The 25860-nt window shown below is 38.7% G+C and overlaps 1 protein-coding gene across 4 annotated transcripts; it reads right to left on the reverse strand.

The window, feature by feature from the left end:
- Positions 1 to 441: 441 nt before the first annotated feature.
- LOC132603441 (uncharacterized) lies at positions 442 to 10465 on the reverse strand. 4 transcript variants are annotated; one of them, XM_060316505.1, is made up of 5 exons: positions 10013 to 10465; positions 8074 to 8139; positions 5050 to 5088; positions 4356 to 4440; positions 442 to 722 (listed from the first exon to the last, which is right to left on the reverse strand). In XM_060316505.1, the coding sequence occupies exons 1-5, from the start codon at positions 10382 to 10384 to the stop codon at positions 688 to 690; spliced, it is 597 nt and encodes a 198-aa protein (XP_060172488.1). In that variant the 5' UTR covers positions 10385 to 10465; the 3' UTR covers positions 442 to 687. The 4 variants fall into 4 exon arrangements, with proteins under 4 accessions (XP_060172488.1, XP_060172490.1, XP_060172487.1 ...); XM_060316504.1 differs by lacking the exon at positions 442 to 722 and adding an exon at positions 3998 to 4274 and having other exon boundaries at positions 10013 to 10464; XM_060316507.1 differs by lacking the exon at positions 8074 to 8139 and having other exon boundaries at positions 10013 to 10462.
- Between the last annotated feature and the right edge of the window lie 15395 nt (positions 10466 to 25860).

Here is a 25860-nt window from a genome sequence, read left to right on the forward strand (position 1 = left end):
CATCTCTATCTACATAGACCGCCAGAAATGAGATGTAAACTGTGTACCCCGCTCCGAAATAATAGAAATGGACACTCCATGCAAACGAACTATCTCTCAAATGTAGATCTTGGCGAACTTCTCTTAATTATAGGTAGTCTCAACCGTAATGAAATTTGTAGATTTGCTCGACCTTTCCACATGACCCAAATAGCATCAAACTTGCCAAATGTTTGTGGCAATCCTACCACAAAGTCCATAGCAATACTTCCACTCGAATATGTTCATCCTCTAAATCACACTACCAGGATTCTAGTGTCACGCCCTGAACCATGACCTGGGCGTAACATGGCACTCGGGCCTTGCTTGCATGTGTCCGAGCGAACCTCATGGCTTGCTTGTCAACATGGGCATCAAAACAATATACTCTATATGATGCAATTTAAATGAATCATGAAAATGTAATTTGCAGAATAAAGTCTTGAAATTACCTCATAGCATGAAAAATCATGAAAACGTAATAGTCTGCAAGCATGAAAACATAACTGACTCTGTTAACTAACATCTGTCTATGAAACCTCTAAAACATGTCTGAATACTAAATACCAGGACATGGCCCTGGACTACCATAACTGAATACGAATGCAAACTCCATGTGGAACCCCGAGAGGAGTGGGGCTCACCAATAAGCTGATAACTGAGGTGATCCTACTGCGCAGGTGTATGCTCCTGAAAACCCGTATCTGCACCGTGAAGTGCAGGCCCCGGGCAAAAGGGACGTTAGTACATGGTGAATAGTACTAGTATGTAAAACCTGCTGAAATGAAGAACATGACACAACATAGGTATAGGACATGAACTGAAACTGAATGTAACTTGAACATGAGCATGAAACGTGGGTAAAGTCTGAAAACAGTAAATCAATGGAAATACATGTATATAAAACTGCTTGTAACGTGGGGAATGCTATAGTATAACCGACAACATGATCTAGTACTTGCGTCCTACCAGCAGAACACTCACACCTTACCAGGGATATGAGATTTAAATAATAATAAGCATGTAAGGATCCAAACTGCATAATGAAGGTGTTGCCTCCTTGCTGACAACCCTTATCCTACGGTGGCTATGTAGTTTCAGGCTATCTGAGCCTTCTCGATTAACTAAGCAAATCCCAAAAATATGAACATGATATAGTTGGCTAAGAAGCCCATGATTTTCGTGAAATAACTTGTAATCATGATTTCACGAAATAACTTGTAACATGGTTTCATGAAACATCTTGTAATATGGTTTCATAAGATACTTATCATAGTCTTGCAAACATGTTCTTGATTCATGAGTAATAACAATAGTTCATAATTATATATATATATATATATATAATTGACTTGAAAACATGCTTGTAACTTGCTAGATAAAATTATAAAGTTTCATATAAACATAATGAGAACACATGAGGAAGAATTCATGATTCATGGATTAAGCTAGGGTTCCTAATAACCGTAATGGAAGATTAGAAATACAATAACAAATATAGATACAAAATTCATGTACATAAATACATAAATACGGACCACCAATATGTTGGGTTTAATGCCCTAGGATTTGAACTTCATGGATATCAAGAATCGGAGCATGGGGAAGAACGTATAGATTCCCACATGTGGATGGAAGTTCTACATACCTTAATTGCTCCAAAACTTGAATTAAAAACCTGAATTTTGGAGAAGATTTCCTAATTGATTCTTGAACCTTGATGGGTTTTCTTGAAAACCCTAGATTAGGAAGAATGATTTCTTGCTTAGATTATTAGAGTATATGTTAGAATTGAGTTGGAATAATTAGAGTAGGCTTACCTTGGTGTTCTTGATGATGGAGGAGGGTAGGAGGTCGTTCTAGGGCATGAAGGAATAAAAAATAATTATTTGAATTGATATGGACGAATATATATTGTTCTGGAAAATTAAATTTTACACTCAGTTAAATACTGGCCGTATTTTGAAATACAGGCCGTATTTTGAAATATGGTCCGTATTCCGTATGGACTACACTGCGTCTCTTCAATAAAATGGTCATAACTCTTTGAACAGATGTCTGTTTGACCCCGATAATATACCGTTGGAAAGGCATTTCAAAGCTCTACAACTTTCATCAAGGAAGTTTTTCCAAATTCCAAATACATTTTGAAATACGAGCCGTATTTTGAAATACGGTCCGTATTTAATGATGTAACCTCTAAGTGTCAAATTCCAGAATGCTCAGAAATCTTTGGTACCAGTTTACGACTTGAAATACGGGTCGTATACTGAAATATGGTCACTGTTCATGGGCATAAACCACCATCTTACAACTGAAGAGGAAATTTCAAATTCCCACATTTTTTATCTGGTTTTCTAAGTCTATGATCATGGTCAAAGCTTCGGGTAAAGGTACGGGGTGTTACATCTGGGGCTCATACTTCACTTGTTGACAATTCAAACACTGAGACACAAACTTCGCTGTCTCTCTACATTTGATACCACCAATAATCCTACTTCAAGTCACGATACATCTTTGTAGCCCCTGTGTGAATGGGATACATCGAACTATAAGCCTTCTCTATGATCAATCGAGTCAGATCCCCCACTCTAGGAACACAAGTCCGACCCTTGATCCTCAAAACACCATCACCATCAAGAATCGCCTCCTTAGAATCACTTCGTAACACCTTGTCACGAATCTTAAACAATTTCATATCATCGAACTGCGAAGCCCTAACCTGCTCCAATAAGGAAGATTGTGCCTCCACACAAGGTAGAACTCTACCAGGCTTCGAGATATCAAGTCTCACGAAATGATTAGCCAAGGACTGAACATCCATAGCCCAAGGACATTGTCGATGCTAGACTACCCATACTCACCGTCTTCCGACTCAAGCCATCTGCCACTACATTGGCCTTGCTCGAATGATAAAGAATAGTCATGTCATAATCCTTGAGCAACTCAACCACCTACACTATCTCAAATTGAGGTCCTTCTAATTGAATATATACTAAAGACTACGATGATCCGTGAATATCTCACAATGCACCCCATAAAGATAATGTCTCCAAATCATCAAAGCAAACACTACCGCTACCAACTCCATGTCATGAGTAGGGTAGTTCGTCTCATGTAGCTTTAATTGCCTTGAAACATAAGCTATCACCTTCCCTTTTTGTATCAACACACAACCAAGACCCACTCCAGAAGCATCACAATAGACCGTAAAGCTCTCTCCTTCGATGGTTATGGTCACAATCGGAGCGGTATTCAACAAAGTCTTGAGCTTTTGAAAGCTCGCCTCACACTCATCGAACCAATAAAATGGTACCTCCTAAGTCAATTTAGTCAATTGGGATGCAACGGATGAAAACCCCTCCACAAAACGCCAATAGTAACCCGCAAGACCTATGAAACTCAGAACCTCGGTGACTGAAGCGGGTCTAATCCAATCTCGAACTGCCTCAATCTTCATGGGATCCACACCACAATACCATCCTTAGTTACCACGGCCCAAGAATAGCACCGAACTAAGCCAAAACTCGCACTTCGGAAACTTGGCATAAACAGAAGTTCATATAGTAAATTATTCGATCTACTTAAGACTCCATGAGGTTTTATCGAATTTTGGTGTGAATTGAGAACATGAATCAGTCATAAGGTGTAGGTCCTCGGTAATTGAGGTGATGAGGTAGGTGGGATTCATCTTTTGAAGTCGGAAATGTCAGCACAATGTTGGTTATTTATGAATGGAAGATGAAACGGGTCACTAAGAACTTGTTGCCTACATTGGGAGGACTTGGGACCAGTTCGATTGGCTTTTTGATTTGTAATTCTCTTCGAGCTTTCATTAACTAGTAAAAACCACATTTCAAGCAATTTCTTTCTGTCTGCATGGTGACTTCCTTGGTTCACTCAACATCGGGGAAAGGAGTTGACTTACACGTACAAAAATCAAGAAAATGAAAAGGCTTAATGAGAGAAAACTAGAAAAGGAAAAGAAAAGGTGAGAGCTTTAATTGATCTATAAAGAGAATACATACAAATTGCAACAAGTATGAAACTTCCAAAAATTGTAAGGCTGCAATTTAATATAGGAATAACTTGCACAAGTCCAACTTAGCCTAATCTTGGATTAATTAAGGGAAGCATACAATTTCATTCTTGAGTATATTTTCATAAAATGACTCATTGAATTTTACACCCCCCAGAACCTTGTCCATGACGGACATTGCCGTAGGCCGAAATTTCAAGAAGATCCATGTCACGACCTGGATGTAGTTTTAAAAGGTTAAATTACAGATAAAACATACAATAGATTGGAAAAAACTTGAACACAAGACTGCATCTACCTGAAACCCGACAATTAGAACTTCTCTGAATAAGTTCAGCTTTTGATATATCAGTTCGATTCCCCTTGGATCTATTAACTGTCGCCTGCAGGAAGACAGTAGTACCATCAATTATCTCAACTTTTAGACACACGAAATCGCCAGTTTCTTCCCTCAACTTTCTACCTAAGCATAACCCTTTCTTTTCTCTTCCGGTTTTTCAGCCCTCTTTTGGATGAAGGAGAAAAGGAGCCAAGGCAGGTCACAAAAGTTCCATTTCAATATTGAGATCGACACTGACTCAAAGAAATGGACCAGATTTTACACTTCTAGCAGTCATCAAGGAGCAGTAGAAACTAATGACTTGTCCAGAGAGCATGGATAAAGATGGTTAACCAAGCAGCAAAATGATTAAGGAGATAAAAGCACAAGATAAGCAAGTGACCATAATCCATAAGTACTCCTTGTTTTCTGAAAGAAAAAGTAGGATATGTTTCAAATCATTAAAGAAATATTGTCTTCTAAAGTAGCACATACTATGAAATATTTTTTTGAGAAGGCACATACTATGAATTAAAGACGGATTAACTGAAAACAAATCACACAATAACAGGAAACCCATAACTCATAAGTATGCTATGATGCAGCAAGGAATTTTCAAGATCTCCACACAGCAAGCACAAACAGAGATGTTCTATAAGAGAGAAAATCTCACCTGCAAAACCTGACAATTCTCTAATGTACTTTCTCCACCCTGCAAAAATTTGCCAGATGAACTCAGTCAAATGTCTACTTTTGGAGATTTGGTAGTTAAACCAAAAAAAGTCAACAATAAAGCAACCATAGCAAATAATGGGCCGAAAAGACAAGATTAATCTTTTCTAGAAGCAGATATTTCTTATCAATAGAGCACTTCAGAAAATATGACCTTTTTTAACGTACCCTAAGAAATGAAATAAGATGCACAAATTTTAAAAAATTGATTGAAACTGATGGTGTGAATGCTCCTTTAAGGCTACACGTTGTCGTATAGAGGATTACTAAAATTGAAAATGCAAAACAATTTCACAGCACGTTAGCACTCAAGCGCTCACCCCTCTCTCAAACCCCCAAGAAGAAGAGAAAAGGAAAGGACAAAAACAGAACAGAATTGAAGATCTTTAGCAACTACTGGCTCTTAAGTGGAGCCACTAACTGTTTAAATTGTACGTTAAGCATGCTTGTAACTTGTATTTTATCAGAAGTACTGATCTGTCTCTCAATCTCATCGTATACAATCTAGTCTTCTTTGACTTCGTCATCCTCTTCTTTGCTTTTGCAAAGTTTAATGAAGTTCCAATCAATTAAGTCTGACCAGAATCATTGGGAAGAAAAGAAAACTATACTTGTTTTTTGTGTGACTCGATTAATTTTGAATATTTCTGCAATCACAAGTCCGATTAAATGAGGTGAGAGAACATGCAAAAGAACCAAGATCACCAAATGAACTGTTCAGTTTTTCATAGATAATGGGCTGTTCATTTTATCATGAAAGTTTATCAAGTTCTCATCATGCAGTCCATACCAAAGGATGTCTTTGACAGACTAGTATAACAATCCTGCCAGTGAAATGAGATCTGTTATAACAAGCTAAAGATCAAGGGTCATACCCTTTACGAAATGACCAATTCAGGCTTGTAAGAGTGGTATGTAGTAACAATTAACTTTTTCCTTTATCTTCCCTCAGCAGCAAGGCGCAAGCTCCAAACAAAGATTTGGGCATAGATTTGAAAATGTATGTAGTGCGGGTGTCCGATATGGGTGCAGATCTAGAGGTCCTTCATGATCTAAATTTTAAGATTCGGGGGTATGAATCCAGGCACGAATGCGGGTGCGGTGATTAGGCTAAAAATAATTCAAAAAACTAAAAATAGAGTTATATGTCTAAATTATGAGACATTAAAGCACATGACCTTAGATAGGAAGGTGTGGAGGACCCACATTAGGGTAGAAGGCTAGTATATAAGTCTCGTTATCTTTCCTTATTAGTAGGCGCATTAGCGCATTATAATTTCTTGTGCTTTGATTTATGTTATTATTTGCTACTTTCTGTACTTTGATTACTCTATTTTATCTGTGCCGCTTTCGTGATTTGCATTTCCATATCGCTTTGAATTCCTTGATTATCCTGTTTTACTGTGTCGCTTGCATTATTTCATTGCAATATCGTTTTAAATCTTTTAACCTTATCTGACCCCCTTTTTATGCTTCTATTGAGCCGAGGGTCTCTCGGAAACAGTCATCCTACCTTGGTAGGAGTAAGGTCTGCGTACATTATACCCTCCCCAGACCCCAAGATGTGGGATTTCACTGGGTTGTTGTTGTTGTTGTTGTTGTTGTATGAGGAAAACTTACAAGGTATTCCGAGAAGAAAATAGTGATCAAGAGACAATCCTAAGAGATATAAGGAAAAGGATTGACATAGAAATCTCTATATACAAGGTATTCTATTTTCTTCAATTTCAACTTAACTTTTGTTTTCCTCTCTTGTTCTCCTCTCTTGAGCCGAGGGTCTTTCGGAAACAGCCGCCCTACCTTTCAAGGTGAGGGTTAGGTCTGCGTACACTCTACCCTCCCCAGACCCCACATGGTGGGATTATACTGGGCCTGTTGTTGTTGTTGTCAACTTAACTTTTGTTTTGATTATAGAAATCATCGTATATGTCCCGAATTTCTCTATTGACTTTAGTCAAAGTATCCAAAATCATTTGACCATATCCGGTACGGATCCCACACCCACGCTCATGTCGTGTCGACACGGGTGCAGCACCAAAAGTAAAGAGTCCGAGCAACTTAGTTCATAACATATCATTATCGATTATTAAATATCACTGCAAGCGCTATTTATTGTCGGTGACACACTCTTCATGACTTAAGTGTGCATGTTACGAACCTTAAACAAGACTACTTTCATATGGCATTTCCAGTTATACCGCATCTCTCCAGTCACTATTCTCACCTGCATTTTAGTCATCTTTAAGTCATTATTCAGACCACTTCTCCATCTTTCTGGTCCAAATTTGGACAATCAAAAATTTCTTAGCACATCATTGGCAACTTTTCCAGCAACAATATTCACGCAGCTTTTGATGTCAGCTTACATTCTTGTTCAAAAAAGCAAATTCAGATAGGTCTCCCCATCTTGCGTTTAAGAAGACGTGTTAAAAAGTTAGTTGTTAGCACAAAAATGTTATAACACTAGAAGTGTAAAGTGTTTTTTTTTTTTTTTTGATGACAAGGGAACTCGCAGCCGCTACCCTTCGGGTGCGCACAGGGTAAACCCTACTCCTGTGCAATAACCCGCAAATCACACAGGAGAGATAACCCGCACTAGGCAAGCCCCGTGCGGTGCGACGAGCTCGACCCAGAAGACAAATTCCCTACTGTCATGGGCATAGAAGTGTAAAGTTTTTAAGTTGGATATTGTCTGACAATGGACAAATATAATGCATGTTTTGTATTTATCACTTACAATAGGCTTGTCCTGTATTCATACAGATCTTCGGTTATCAAAACATATTTTCTCTTATTTTTTCTCAAGATTAAAGGATCAATTTAATAAACTAAATCTCCTATGGTGCAATTCTTCATAAATACAAGAATCAAAAAGATCATGAATTATCGATTATTAAATATCCCTACAAGCTCTATTTATTGTCGGTGACACACTCTTCATGACTTAAGTGTGCATGTTACGAACCTTAAACAAGACTACTTTCATATGGCATTTCCAGTTATACCGCATCTCTCCAGTCACTATTCTCACCTGCATTTTAGTCATCTTTAAGTCATTATTCAGACCACTTCTCCATCTTTCTGGTCCAAATTTGAACAATCAAAAATTTCTTAGCACATCATTGGCAACTTTTCCAGCAACAATATTCACGCAGCTTTTGATGTCTGCTTACATTCTTGTTCAAAAAAGCAAATTCAGATAGGTCTCCCCATCTTGCGTTTAAGAAGACGTGTTAAAAAGTTAGTTGTTAGCTCAAAAATGTTATAACACTAGAAGTGTAAAGTGTTTTTTTTTTTTTTTTTTTGATGACAAGGGAACTCGCAGCCGCTACCCTTCGGGTGCGCACAGGGTAAACCCTACTCCTGTGCAATAACCCGCAAATCACACAGGAGAGATAACCCGCACTAGGCAAGCCCCGTGCGGTGCGACGAGCTCGACCCAGAAGACAAATTCCCTGCTGTCATGGGCATAGAAGTGTAAAGTTTTTAAGTTGGATATTGTCTGACAATGGACAAATATAATGCATGTTTTGTATTTATCACTTACAATAGGCTTGTCCTGTATTCATACAGATCTTCGGTTATCAAAACATATTTTCTCTTATTTTTTCTCAAGATTAAAGGATCAATTCAATAAACTAAATCTCCTATGGTGCAATTCTTCATAAATACAAGAATCAAAAAGATAATGAATTAGCAAATAGCTTCTAGAACAAATAGTACTATGAAAACAAGTATGCTGGGAAAGAACAAAGAAATCGAAAGTCTCTGACAACTTTGTATCTTGAAATACACAAAACATGCTGCTACTACTTACACTAAATTAGTGATTCCCCAGAACAGCATAAAAAAATCAATATTTAAACAAACCTTATAACTACACCTCAATCCCAAATTTTATGGTGCAGATCTATAAATAGTCTGTCTATTCCAACTATAAAGATCATAGTTTGGCTTCTTTTTATACGACTCTCTTACTTTATCCAAACTTGGGACTTGAACATGGACCAATTATGCTTTGCACACCTCACAGAACTGTCCATCTTATAAAAAAGGGCAGCCCAGTGCACTAAGCTCCCACTATGCACGGGGTCCGAGGAAGGGCCAGACCACAAGGGTCTATTGTACGCAGCCTTACCTTACATTTCTGCAAGAGGCTGTTTCCACGGCTCGAACCCGCGACTTCCTGGTCACATGGCAACAACTTTACCAGTTACGCCAAGGCTCAACTTTACCAGAACTGTCCATCTTATATGTTTTAAAAAACATACTCCCCCAGATTCATTTAACAAACACTATTTGTAACATATTCAATATTTATAAACCTTTTAGGTTTAGCTTTTCCATTTTAACCTTAAGACAAGTTCTTACAGAGATAAGATCGACTTGCTAAAGACTAAATAATTCCAAGGGTATATGTCATACATTTAAGGGGTCATTTGATAGGATGTATTGAAGAAAAATAATACATGTATTAGCTTTGGTATTATTAAATCCACTAGTGTTTTTCAACCTATGCATAACTAACACCCTATTCAGTGGAGTACTATTCTAATACAGAACAAACCATTGTATTAGCAATACAAGGGTTATTAATACATGGATAAGCATGGTTAAAGACAAACTACCCTTAATACACCAATCCAAACAATGGATAAGAAATAATCTCAGCATTACTAATACAACCTGTTCAGTATTATTCTTATACACTCTACCAAACGATGCCTAAACCAAGTCAAACCTTGCTCTTTCTTTCTTAAACTTCGTACCTGTAGACATTAAAATTTTATGAGACTCCACAAGACGAGTCCAATCCATCTTTCAGACTCTAAGATTCGTTAGGGTTTCTTGGAGGCTAGTGAGAAAGTTGTCATATAAATTGAGAAGTTGGAAGATAAAAGTACCTTAGAATAAGGGACAATATGGTCATAGTCATGGCATAGACAACCAGGACAACCTACAAGCTTCCTAAATACAGTGTTCCCTAACGGGTCTCTGCGCCATCGGTCAGGGTCTCTTCCCTTGACTTTCTCTGCTTTATCCCAGCATTGCTGCTTAACACTATAAGGAAAACTTCTTGGATTGGTAGTCTTAGGTGAAATTTCAAGATTCTCAAACAAAGCTAATTCTTCAGTCACGATTTCACTGTCAAGCACTGAGACTGAGGGTGGAGGAGATAGCCTGGAATTGCGTCCTGATTGGTTAACGGATCGGGTTCTTTTTGGGGATGATACTTTCTTGTTTTTCCTATTGTTACCTTCTTTGCTTGACCTCATGTTTCTGTATATTTTTGCTCAAGTGTGAGGCTATGTCAGCGTTAGAAGTTAGGACCTTTTGGAATTGGACACCTGTTTGAAAGGGGTCATTTGCACTTTTATCCATCATAATTGTTGCTCCTCGAGACAAACAATTTTTTACGTCCCGTGCTGCTTAAGATAAATAATTTTTTCGCGGCACATAAATTTATATTTTTACTTTATAATATCTCACAAGTTATGTCGAATCCCAGCTAAAAATAAATTTGATTTTAAAAGGCAAAAATTAAAGACTAGCTCATTTGGATTAGTAAAAATTAAAGACCATCCTATTTGAATGTCCCGTGCTGCTCAAGACAAATAATTTTTTACATCCATGCTGCTCAAGATAAATAACTTTTCGCGGAATATAAATTTATATTTTTAGTTTATAATATCTCACAAGTTATGCCGAATCCTAGCTAGAAATAAATTCGATTTTGAAGAACAAAAATTAAAGACTAGCTCATTTGGATTGGCGAAAATTAAAGACCACCCTATCTGATAGACAAACCGTGCAATTTCTTCGTGTGAATGCGGACATATGAATTGGGCCTACTGAATATTGATCAGCCCAATTGGGTAATACTGAAAGGGAATGTTCCTTAATTGCACAGTTTATGCCCTTAATAACAAATTATGAGGATATTATTGAGTTTTCAAAACACAACAACTGTTTTTTCACAAAACATATCATACATACATGCATACACTAGTGGGCATACATACATACAGTCATACATGCATGCATTTTTGTACATACATACATACAATAGTCATAGTACATACATATATACAGTAAAAATCTACTATAAAATGAAATTTTACCGATTTTTTGCAACAATTTAAAAGTATTGCTGAAATTGATATTAGTGGGCTTAAGTCGTTATATCGTGTAATTTTTCCATTTTCCTACTTATGATAAAATAGGACCCTGATTACCCTATATAATGTTTTTTAACCAGACTTTTAAGAACTTTTGCACTAGTGTAACTTTTGCACTAGTGTTTTGAGAAAACATACAAGCCCTTGTTAAAAACGCCTAACAGCTGGAAATTACCTTAAATACGTACGCGCAATTAGCACATGTCGATTATGAAAAAGGGTCAAATATACCCCTGTACAACAACAAGCCCAGTATAATCCCATCATGTGGGGTCTGGGGAGGGTAGAGTGTACGCAGACCTAACCCCCACCTTGAAAGGTAGGGCAGCTGTTTCAGAAAGACCCTCGGCTCAAGAGAGGAGAACAAGAGAGGAAAAGCAAGACAAAAGGTTAGATAGGACCAAGCATATCGAAACAATATGAAAGCAAGGAATAACAAAAGCGAGAAAGTCATGGTAGAACAGTCCGGAAAGAAAGGAGCATTAACTACTATAAATAACTAAGATAACCAAAATACAACGACCCAACAAATATAAGCAGCAATCAAATGCAGAAATCAAATGGCAATAAACAAATGAGCAAAACTACAACTACTATGGTGAAAGGATTAGCCACCTAGCCTTCTATCCTAATCTGAGTCCTCCACAACCTCCTATCTAAGGTCATGTCCTCGGTGAGCTGAAACTGTGTCATATCCTGTCTAATCACCTCTCCCCAATACTTCTTCGGCCTCCCTTTGCCTCTCCTGAAACCGTCCATAGCCAACCTCTCACACCTCCGTACTGGGGCATCTGTGTCTCTCCTCTTCACATGCCCAAACCATCTCAGCCTCGCTTCCCGCATCTTGTCTTCCACCGATGCCACTCCCACCTTGTCTCGGATATCTTCATTCCTAATTCTATCCCTCCTAGTGTGCCCACACATCCACCGCAGCATTCGCATTTCCGCGACTTTCATCTTCTGAACGTGAAATTTCTTGACTGGCCAACACTTCGCCCCGTACAATAAGGTCGGTTTGACCACCACTTTGTAGAACTTGCCTTTAAGTTTTGGTGGCACTTTCTTATCACACAGCACTCCGGAGGCGAGCCTCCATTTCATCCACCCTGCACCAATACTATGTGAAACATCGTCGTCGATATCCCCATCTCCCTATATAATAGACCCAAGATACTTGAAACTTCCTTTCTTTTGAATGGCCTGGGTACCAAGCCTCACTTCCTCGTCAGCCTCACGCGGTAGACCACTGAACTTGCACTCCAAGTATTCTATCTTGGTCCTACTCAATTTAAATCTTTTAGATTCCAACGTCTGTCTCCATCCCTCCAGCTTATCATTAACTCCGTTGCGAGTCTCATCAATCAGGACTATGTCATCCGCAAACAACATACACCAAGGCACCTCACCTTGTATTTGTCGCGTCAATTCATCCATCACCAGGGCGAATAGAAACGGGCTAAGAGTTGATCCCTGATACAACCCCATCATAACAGGGAAGTGCTCCGAGTCTCCTCCTACCGTCCTTACCCTGGTCTTAGCTCCATCATACATGTCCTTTATCGCTCTAATGTACACCACAGGTACACATTTAGCCTCCAAGCATCTCCATAGGACCTCTCTTGGCACTTTGTCGTAGGCCTATTCTAGGTCAATGAATACCATGTCAAGTCCCTCTTCCGCTTCCTATACTGCTCTACCAATCTCATACTATCAGAAAATGGTTAAATATACCCCTTGTTGTACTTTAGGTTCAAATATACCCCTGCCGTTATAATTTGGGCACAAATGTATCCTTCTTCCGTTAACTTTGTTCAAGTTGGACATCTAATCCTATATGGCAATGACATTTGATGAGGTAGATGCCACGTGACATGCCACGTTAGCCCCCCTAACCCATTTTACCTGTCACGACCCGACTCGGGGCCGCGACGAGCACCCGGTGCTAACCCACCCGAGCACCCTCTTAGCTTACTCTTATACTTACATCTAGGTGAGCCACATAATTATACATGCATTTCCATTCATTCGTCAACTAGTCCCATTTGGACAACAACCCATTTATATCATCATAGGCATCTATGCCACGTCAATGTACATGGGCCTACGTGGCCGACAAGGCCAAACACATCTACCCACACACACACATGTCTACGAGCCTCTAAGAGTATAACATATCACATTAGCGGGACAGGACCCCGTTATGCCCATAATTATATACACAAAAGAATGAGTACCCAAAAGATATGGCTTCGAAGGAAATGGAGCTCTCTATGTAGTCTCTGAATAAGCAGCTATGGATCAAGTCTGTCTCCCTGTGCACCTGCGGGCATGACGCAGCGTCCACAAATAAAAGGACGTCAGTACGAAGAATGTACTGAGTATGTAAAGCATGAGCAACATCAATAAATAAACATCATGAACAACATATGAAATAGCATAGGAGGGGGGAGACAATAATATCATCGTCATAGCGCTTACCTGCCTTTCGTAGGACTTTCCATTTTTCATACGTATTTGTACACCTACGTCATCATCCGTATTCCATAATAGTACTCGTACCATACTTGTGCTCATATTCGTACATGTCCTTATTCGCATTCATATACATAGTCTTTTCACATTCATATTCATATTATATACAGAGCCATACACTTATATACATACATAGCATGCCCGACCATAAGGTTCGGTGTTTCATACGTACTTGGCCAACCAAGGCTCGATGTTATTTCTACCTGGCCCTACCAAGGCTTCAGGGTTATCCGTACCATCTGCAGAGGTGTGCGCGCGTTACGTAATCGTATACATACTTTATACATAATCATATACATACATATATATATACATCCATATACATATATTCTACCCGGCATTATAAGCTCGGGGTGTCATTATAGCCCTTCATAGGCACATGTGAATATAATAGCCCGTAGGCACCTTTAGCATCATTATTATTATCATCGTCATCACTATCATCATCGTTTGCGCTACATCTCTATCTCATGCTTACTCGTCAATGGGGTGCGTAGTACATTCGTAGCACGTATCGAGGGTCGTGAGCTTATGAGCTCGGAGTGTCAATCACTTGAATACAACATACTTATATAGAGGATTTAAGTGTTTGGCCAAGGAACCATGCTTTATGAAAGAAGGGTTAGCCTTACATACCTTTTCGTCGGACTATTATACACTTGCACGTTTCCTTCCAATGCTAGCGTCTATACCTTCATTAATATCATAACAATGGTCATTAGTCATTCACATCATCCACATTATCTAGATTTCTCAATTTGCTTCTAATTCTCCCATATTTATGGTCATGACCTCCAACTTCGTCCATTCGTCTAAAGAGTCGAGTTCATGATCTTAGTACCATTTATAATACATTCATATCGTAACACAACAACATTCATAATTCAATTCAAACTATTCCTCAAAATATCACTATTCACCATTCATGACCTAGTTGACCACATTTTCTACAATCCATGTATTTTAATTCTCCAATACCTTAAACATCTTGTAAAAATCATGAATCTTACCTTAGAAGTTGTAGGAACAAGCTTTGGTTGATAATACCCCACTTTGAGCCAAACCCTAGTTTTTCTCCATTTGCATTTCTTGACTTGAATGGTATTTAATGGCTTGCTTACACTTGATTCACTTGTTTATGTTGTTGGCGACTTATAATCCTTGAAAACTTATGAAATAAATGTAGAGAGATGATTCTAGAGAGAAGTGGTGTAATGTGGAAATGAAATAAAACAAGTCTTGATCCTCATATTTAATGAATTGAAAAGTCTCTGCTGGGTGAACAGTGGTCGTCCATGGAGGTTTACGGTCCGTATTTCAGTTGACGGACCGTCCCTCGTGGTCGTCTTTAAGCTTAAGCAGAACCAGAAACTTAAGGCTGCATGCATGGTGATTTACGACCATGGTTTACGGGCCGTAAATCACTTTACGGTCCGTAAACCTGGTCGTATTTTACCATTTCTCGGCTGGGCAGAAAGCTGAAGCTTTTGCATGGCAGTTTACGACTGCCAGTTTACGGACCGTATAGCAATTTACGGTCCGTATTTTGCAATTTACGACCACTGGGCAGTTGCAATTCTGCAACTTCCCATATTTCTTAGACTTCTCATTTTAATCACCCCCGTCTATGCACATGCATTGCTCACCTTGTATCTCATCTTAACTTAGCCAACTTCCTCGTCTCACTTCGGATACTTTCGAAATCTCGCCTAAGGTCATCAAACGTCGTTTCTTGCTCATGGACACCATGCACTCATATTCATCACTAGTTCATTCTCTTGCATACCAACGGAAAATTTTCCGAGGTGTAACATTCTCCCCCCCTTAAGAACATTCGTCCTCGAATGTTAAAGTCTTAGGGGATTCTATAAAAATTTCGCCAGAGTTTCCTCTGTAATGTGGCACTACCACCCTGTCACAGCAACCCAGAATAATAATGCCACACAGGGCCACTACATAATAACATAAAAATTGGCCACACACGACCCAAAAGCATAAAAGGAAAACATGCATACCTTATGATCTCGACGTCTCATTTTGTACTTCTTCCAAGGGCTGAAATAGATGTGGGTATTTGGATCGCATACTCTCTTCTGCTTCCCACGTCATTTCCTCTCGATTGTTGTTCCTCCATAAGACCTTAACTGAGGCCACTTCTTTGTTTCTAAGTCTCCGTACTTGCCTATCTAGTATGGCAATCGGTATCTCTTCATAAGTCAATTTCTCTGTTCCTTGCACATCATTCACTGGGACGATCCTAGTAGGATCTCCAACACATTTCCGAAGCATCGAAACATGAAATACTGGATGAACTGACTCCAAGTTTGGAGGTAGATTTAACTCATAGGCCACTTTGCCTATCTTGCGTACAATTTCGTATGGCCCAATATACCGGGGACTGAGCTTCCCCTTTTTACCAAATCTCATTACGCCCTTCATCGGCGACACTTTCAAGAATACCCAATCTTTCACTTCGAACTCTAAGTCTCTTCGACGATTATCCGCATAGGACTTTTGACGACTTTGAGCCGCTAGCAACCGATGTTGTATGAGCTTAACTTTCTCTATTGCTTGCTGGACCAAGTCTGGCCCTATCAACTTAGTTTCTCCGGTTTCAAACCACCCAATTGGGGATCTACACTTTCGCCCATATAGAGCTTCATACGGTGCCATTTGAATGTTGGAATGGTAACTATTATTGTAAGCAAATTCAATGAGTGGCAAATGATCATCCCAATTTCCTCCAAAATCTAACATACATGCTCGCAACATATCTTCAAGAGTCTGAATGGTACGTTCGGCTTGCCCATCGGTCTGTGGGTGAAACGCCGTGCTTAGGCGCACTTGGGTCCCTAAACCTTCTTGGAAAGACCCCCAAAACTTGGCTGTAAACTGAGTCCCTCTATCGGAGATAATAGATACCGGAACGCCATGGAGTCTCACTATCTCTTTAAGATAAAGCTTGGCATAATCTTCTGCCATATAGGTCGTTCTGACCGGTAAGAAATGCGCTGACTTTGTGAGCCTATCCACGATCACCCATATAGAATCATATTTACGTCGAGAACGGGGTAACCCTGTCATGAAATCCATATTAATCACTTCCCACTTCCAAGTTGGAATTTCTATAGCTTGCAATAAGCCACCCGGCTTTTGGTGTTCTATCTTCATTTGTTGGCAATTAGGACACTGAGCTACGAATTCCGCTACGTCTTTCTTCATCCCATTCCACCAATATATAGTCTTAAGATCATGATACATTTTTGTCGCTCCGGGGTGAACGGAGTAACGGGAACAATGAGCTTCCCTCAATATTTGGTGACGTAGACCTACCACATCGGGAACACATAGCCTGCCTCGACATCGGAGAACTCCGTCTTCCGAAATATCAAATGATGACTCCTCCTTCTGAGGGAGTGTATCTCTGTACTGCATTAGCATGGGATCCTCATATTGTCGCTCTTTTACTTCCGCTACTAGCGATGAAACTGCTGAATCCTGAATAGTAGCTCCGCTGCTACCTGAGTCCACTACTCGGACTCCTAGGCTCGCTAACTGTTGAAGCTCACGGGCCATCTCTTTCTTTTCTGGTCGTACATCACTTAGACTTCCCATGGATCTGCGGCTAAGAGCGTCAGTCACAACGTTAGCCTTTCCGGGGTGATACAAGATATTAACATCGTAATCCTTTAGCAACTCCAACCATCGTCGTTGTCGCAAATTCAACTCCTTCTGCTTGAAGATATACTGAAGGCTCTTATGATCTGTATAAACATCCACATGGACACCATATAAATAATGTCGACATATCTTTAGTGCATGGACCACTGCGGCTAATTCTAAATCATGGGTTGGATAGTTTTGTTCATGTTTCCATAATTGTCTAGAAGCATACGCAATCACCTTACCATTTTGCATCAATACACAGCCTAGCCCGACGCCTGAAGAATCACAATAAATAACATATCCTTCCAATCCCTCTGGAAGTGTCAAGACTGGGGCTGAAGTCAATCGGTCTTTCAACTCTTGGAAACTACGCTCGCAAGCATCTGTCCATTGAAACTTAGCTGACTTCTGAGTCAACTTGGTGAGTGGCGCAGAAATAGAAGAAAAACCCTCAACAAATCTTCTGTAATAGCCTGCTAAGCCCAAAAAGCTACGAACCTCCGTAGGAATCGTGGGCCTTGGCCAAGTCTTCACGGCCTCGATCTTTTGGCTATCCACTCGAATACCATCGGCTGCAACGATATGGCCCAGAAATGATACCGAGTTCAACCAAAACTCACAGTTGGAGAATTTTGCAAACAACTCTCGAGCTCAAAGAACTCCAAGGACAATTCGCAAATGATCCGCATGCTCGTCCTCGGATCTAGAATACACTAAGATGTTGTCGATGAATACAATTACAAATAGATCCAGAAAAGGTCTGAATACATTGTTCATTAGGTCCATAAACACTGCCGGGGCATTAGTTAACCCAAACGACATCACTCAAAACTCGAAGTGACTGTATCTTGTTCTGAAGGCCGTCTTAGGGATATCTCTTTCCCTGACTCTCACTTGATGATACCCAGACCTCAAATCAATCTTTGAAAACCACTTGGCACCTTGCAATTGATCAAATAAGTCGTCGATACTCGGGAGAGGATAATTGTGTCACGACCCATCCCCGTGGGTCGCGACTGGTATCCTAACTGGATACCCAAACATACCTACCTGACAGAATCGGCATACCAGACAGATAATTCACACTAGCTGTATACAGACTTAAGCCAATACAAATGCAGCGCGCGCTATAATATACACATATCCGAACATACTGAAATTACATATAAGCCGATGAGGCTAACATAACGGACAGAGTCGCAAAATCGTACACGCCTACCTGAACAGATGTAACCCGTAACCCACATACATATCTACAGGCCTCTAACAGACATACAGAATCAGATGACGGGACAGGGCCCCGCCGTACCCAGAATTATCATACATACAGAATATACAGATGTCAGAAGATATATACCAAAAATATTCGCTCCGGATCAAAGGAGCTCTTCAAAATAGCAGAATCTGAGCTCTAGACTGGCGGCGTATTACCGGGTGCGTCTGTACCTGCGGGCATGTAACGCAGCCCCCGAAGAACCGGGGGTCAGTACGAAAAATGTACCGAGTATGTAAAGCAGAAACATAACAAACATAATCATAGCATGGATCGGAAGCACAGAAATATAACGGACAGAACCATAAATCAAACGGACGGACAGAATTATGGTCCAGACGGACGGACATAATCACAATCCATACGGACAAACGGAATCGTAATCTATACGGACAGACAGAATAATAATCCATACGGGCAGACAGAATCAGAATCCATACGGACAGACAGAATCAGAATCCAATCAGACAGACAGAATCAGAATCCATACGGACAGACAGAATCAGAGTCCAATCAGACAGACAGAATCATAATAGGGCACAGGAACGTGGTCGCCACTCCTGCCTTTGGCGCCACAACATATCATATTTCAGAAGATTTCATATCTTCGAACATCTCCGTCACATACCACATCATATCATAACCACGGTAACCCCGGGGACAGATCACACGCTGGGAAACCGGACACATCGTACTTCGTAACATATACACGGTAACCGGGGACGGACATATACCACAGTACCCCGGAACCGGACACATCATACTTCGGAATTCATACATGGGACCCGGCCCCTGACAAGGGACTCGGCGGCCCATCCGCAAGATATAAACCGGCCCGGGATCCGGTGAAAGGAATCATAGCACATGCACGAACTGATTAATGAGAAACCACATACATACAGATCATTATACAGACCCAATCAAATTGGGGTAGGCCATATGGCGAGTCAAATCAGAGTATTCGTATAGTGTTCCTAATACACGCCTATATCCTACTTGGGAAGGCACGACAGATTATCACCGAAATCAGATTTCCAGATATCAGAACCGTTTCGTAGGATTTATATAAAAATAGTCATATCATGATCAGAATAATAGTCCAGATGTTACTTTTGAAAAACGGACAAGAATAAAGCAATTTAGGTCATACAAGAGGTATCGGGGCTCCGTGGGCCCACCTCGGACCAACCCGAGGCGACATACGTAAATTACTGATAATAGACCTTATGAGGTCATCCATAATCATTTGGAAGTATTCCGACTCCGTTAGGAAAGTTTCGTACAAAAGTTCACTTTAAAGGCATTTTAAGGAAATGGTTTCAATCGTACTGAAGGAATTGGAGCGGATTTCCATCTCGAATTCCGAGGAACAGAGTCGTATTCAAGGCTCGCGGCCGAGCCTATTACATTCAGAACATGCCAAAGAATAAAGGGGAAGGCTTTACATACCTCAATTGCGCCTTATACTCGCTTAGCTTCACTTCCAATTTCGTTCAGAATTTACAAATGGTCAAGTTTACCAATTGTCAATTCAAGCCTTTAAGATTCCATACATAATCACATAATTGCCTACCGAAATTTCGGCAGCATTTCCCCTATATATATGACATCCCCGAGACTTAGCTCGGCTTAATATATCAACACAGTAACCCAACAACAACATCAATAACAACAACAAACATTACAAAACACATAATATGGCATAACTAGCCATCTTTCCGGCATAACATAACATCTTTCATTCCGACCTTACATTTCCAAACCAATCTTACCATTTTCATATTTATCACTCATCAAGATCATTACAACATAATTTGGAGACATATCATATCGTTTTCACCAAATATACATAAGGTATACACGATATACAAGTTTCCTACCAAGGGCATAATTCGCCCACAACTTCCAATCTTTTAGCAAACATGTTCATGACATATTTCTATCTTCCAACTTCATCAATGAAAATCATAATTTACATCTTCCTACTTTCATTTCCACATTTACATAAACCACAATAAATTTGCATACTTTCCTAGCACAACTTAACAACTATTTTTCCATGACAACAAGAACCATTTTTCTTCCATTCACTTCACAATAACACAATTAACATGCTAAAGAAATTTAATTCATCTTCCCCTACCAACACAATACCACACAGCCACATTCCATATTTCCAACTTCCGTCAAATTCATTCAACTTTCATTTCCAATATAAATTCCATCACAACCACAGCTAGGATACGATACAAAATTCAACACATCTCCACTACACAATTATGCACCCACACGGCCATACACACACATTCACTACACACAAAATTTTCATGCTTTTGATTCATTCCCACACACTACAACATATATACATATATTCCATGGTATAAAAATGGAAAAATTCTTACCTTTCCTTCAAGTTCTTCACTTGCCACTAGAGTTGTCCTCTTGCCAAGATAATTGTACCAAGTTGTAGAGAATCTTGCACTTAGTAGTATTACACAACAGTTCCAATTTTTTTTTGGTTCAAGATTGAAGGGCTAGAATTTTTTTCTTTTCTTTCTTTTCTTTCTTTCTCTCTTACCCGAATTGCTCTTCTCCTTTTTCTCTCAATTTCTTTTGTTTTCTTGAACCTTCCATAAGATAAGATAACTTATATATATTGTGGTCCCTTAATTATCACATGGAAAATAATTTTTCCCCATGGATTTGGGCCATTGTGCATGGCCGGTTGGGCTTCTTCCAATTGGGCCTCATTCTCTTATTATTTTTAAGCCCAATTGTTGGCTAACTAATTGTAATTCATGGAACAAATTTCCAAAATTCCAATTTTGCCCTTGGCCTCCTTTCATAATTCCACACCAACGTATTCATAACCGACACATTCATACCTAATAAAGTCCAAATATGGCCCTATTCGTTACAAGTCAAGTTATCTCAATTTTTTTTTCGAATATGTAAAAATGCCGGATGTAACATCGTCCCCCCCTTTAAAACATTCGTCCTCGAATGTTAAATTGACCTCATGGGGCGCCTTACTATTTCGGGAGGGTTCTTTTTATAATCGTCCTTTGTTGACTTTCCGATATGGATTCTTTACTAATATGACGGAGTAATTCTTCACCTTGCTGACTCATATGCTTTCATAACGTATTTTCTCATATCCCACAGAGTCACTAGGCCATGAACTATATTCTAGTGACAGATGAATGCTTTTCGCTCTTTCACGGACGTTATGTCCCTTCTTCCTTTCCTTCAAAGCTTTTCAAACATTATGATTAATATTACTTCTTGTCACACTCCTCGGTTCCTTACCACATTATCATAATTCCACGTCATATCAAATAGATTCATAACGGGGATCGGTCTTATAGAAGCATATCGGACAGATTCGTAATCGGAGGCAAACGTACTAAACTAGGGCAGACAGATTCGTAGTCAAAATTAGACGTATGGGAGTATGTCAGACAGATCCGTGATCAGAGTTAGACGTACAGAGATGTACCAGACAGATTCGTAATCAGAGTCAGTCATACAGAGATGTATCAGACAGATTCGTATCCAGAGTCAATCGTACAGAGGTATATCAGACAGAGACGTAATCGGATTCAGAAGTACAGAGACGTAATAGACAGAGCCTTATCAGAATCAAAGGTGAAGAAGTACAACAAACAGAGTTTTGATTAGGATCAGACCACTCCTATTAAGGCCCCAGTGATTTACGAAAATTTCCCTTTGTCGACATTTCATTATTCACCTCGACAATTGTATCACAGGTTATCTCATCAAAACCTGTCCACTCATTCATAAACTTGTTCGTCAAATTGTCATACAAATCGTCTTACGTGTCGCTTATCGACTCTTTCAAAGATTCTGCTTATTCACATTTCTTATCCTTCATCTTTCCTACTATCCATACTCATTTTCTTTTCCAAATATCGTCGCACTAGACTAAGTGGTAACGTAACCGGAGTTTATCTATTATATATATTTTTGACAACATTCGTATCCTCGTCTCCGCTTCATTTCATGTATTCGGTTTGTCACACCCCATTTTAACCGGGTTGATTTAGGGAGTATGACGTATTGGTGATTCCTGTTTATTTGTTTCAAGGAGTCGCCACCTAATTAATTTAATGGTGAATTAGGACACCTAAATATTAACTAAGGTAAAGTTAAAACTAAACCTCCGTTAATGGTCTGCTAACCAGTGTGATTCTAGGTAAGGGCTCTATATTATCCTAAAGGGAAGGTGTTAGGCATCCTTTAGAATCCGTTAACTACGGCTATCCGGCCAAATTTAGGTTAATTAATTAAATTAAATATAGTGCTTAAATTTATAAAATGGCTTAATATGGCTAAAGTTTTTAGAGGAAAATAATATTAACATAAGATTTACAGAAAACATAATAACTTGCCCAAAAGAAGACTTTAGATGCTACATAAAAAATAAGATTTATAACTATTGCTTGAGCTTTAAATGAAAGCAATAAATAATGTTATTTAAAATAATACTTGCAAAGAATATACTAGCTCGCGCAAAAAGAGGATTTTTAAATGCTATTGAAAATAAAACTTAATCATCATTAAGACTTTATATGAAAATATAATAAATGCTATTCAAGATAAGAGTTGTATGAAATTATAATATTTTTTTGCCTAGAAATAATAGCTTTCGAGAAAAAGAATTTAACAATTTTAAACTTTGAATAAATTATGTTATATGAATATAGCAATATCAAAAGTCTAGACTTATAAATAGGATTCAAAATATATTGTATTAATTATGCTTAAAAATGTGCATGAGCGTTCAACTTGAATGAGTTTCCTATAAAATATATTTGAGTTTATACATATTGAGGGCATCTTGAAACGACAAGATATATAGTAATACTATTTTTTGCGAATTAATCATTTCGAATAAAATATAAATATTAAACGTTATAAATGGTTTTAATGTAAAACGAAGATAATAAGATTTATGAAGTTGATGGTTATTCTTCCTTAACTAACTACCCATTACTGAAAACTAATCCTACTAGTTCGTCTAAGACTTTATCTAAATTGAGAAAATAATACAAAAATAAAGAGTTAGTTGCATAACACAAATTAATATGCACAAAATAGAATAAAGGAAATAAATAATTTAAATGGGCTCAGCCCATTCCGGATCTGCTACGATCTGTTGTTGCTGTCGCTATTGAGCTTAGCCCGGAAATCCCTTTTATTATTGTTGCGGGTATAGGCTGGACACGAGAAAGATTTCGTTGGGCTTTTAGCCCAACATCGAATGCGGAAGAGAAATGAGTCCCTCGGACTCGTACGCGAGGTTCATGCAAAGAAATGAAAGAAAGAGAGATTAGTATATGATCAATAAGGTTAAGCATACAAACATATAAATTCAAAACAACTCCATTGATTATATATGTTATGTATATCCAGGAGCATTTCACGAACACAACTTCAATATGCATTTACATACAAACTTCAAACTGAAATATACTTGCAACAAACGCACAAAATTTGAGCAAACCAAACTGAAATATAGACAAACAGGAAATGCAAAACACCACATTCAAATAAAGCTGAACAGTCAAGGGGAGGGACATGATGTTTATACGTTGTAGCTGAAAAAACAATGCCTTTATTTCAACTCTTACATGCACATATAAGTTCCAGTTTGAACCCAAAATAGCCATATTCTTCTACTAATACACAGTAAAGATCACTAGAACCAGCAGAGATACTATCAAATTCCATACAAAATAGCATTAGAATGAAACAGGGGTACATTTGACAGCGGACATGACTACAGATTTGGAGGCTAATACTGGACCATTTTTCTATCACAAAAACCATCTCAACAACATTATCAATATCTTTGAAGAGGAAAATATCATATATCACAGGTTTGTAGATACTCCTGCTAATATATTATCCCTTATTAAGTCAAGGCACATTCCATACTAAATTCGAATCAGTTGATAGCAAACAGGCAGTGTTCATAAAAAAAAGATCACATCAGAGACACTCCAACTCCAGGGTAATAGACTGCATAACTAGACTAATCCATTTAGGACTTAAGCATATAAACAAGGTCGATCTATTCTCATTTATACCACATATGCAACCAGCCCCTCTCCTAATCAGACGACATACAACTAAAGCCTACCACGAACTTAGCACTGTGTAGAGAAAGCAATACTGACTAGGACAGAATCAAAACCCAAACGAAACACTTTACGAATCAGGCCAGTTTCTCAACATGCGAGATCTTATTTTGGACATGTTTAGGTTAACAGGTGACATCTGAGTACTTTAAAGCAACACAAAATCCATACTCAACACAGTCTATAGCAAGCAGTGGCCAAATGAAATATGGTTCCTCTAAAAGCTGCTTAGTCTTAAGGCAGTTTTGACAAAGAACAGGGATAGCAAGATCAGTTAGCCAAACAAAGCGAAGAGAGCCCCATTACAACTAAATATACTAATCCCAGCCGAACCTATATTTGGACTTAAGAAAATATTTGATAATGCTCTATCTATGATGACAAAGAATACTCAAACAACAGCAATTTTCAACTTGTTAGCGTACTTAAGACATCATTTTGAGACACTGCAACAAGCACTCAAAAGAGATAACACACAACAGACAAAACAAACAGATTTACAGATTGGACTCACATTTAACAGGGCATGAACTAGTTATCTAGAAATAGAGGAAAATATCATAGAAGAAAGGGAAGGTATAACATGACAAGAACAAAACAGCCAGAGTCTCAAATACTAGGCAAAGGTCTTAATTAAATATACCACTAAATTGCAGGTGATTCATCATACGAATTTGGACATAAAGACCAGTTTAGAGTGACATATGCAAACTGGATTGGACTAGGCAAAATCCCCTACATTATTGAAGTTTAAACTAACCATGTTTTCACAAATATAAGTCAATAATTCAATACAGAATCCTGATTCAGTTAACAAAACCAAACAGCATCCCCAGGCGACTTCAATATCAAACAAAATCTATGGACTACACTAATAGCATGGTGATCATACTGATTTCATTTCAACAAATCATAGGTGACTGAAACTAATTAAAACT

The sequence above is a fragment of the Lycium barbarum genome, chromosome 7 (genome assembly GCF_019175385.1).
Source record: "Lycium barbarum isolate Lr01 chromosome 7, ASM1917538v2, whole genome shotgun sequence".
NCBI classification, from domain to species: Eukaryota; Viridiplantae; Streptophyta; class Magnoliopsida; order Solanales; family Solanaceae; genus Lycium; species Lycium barbarum.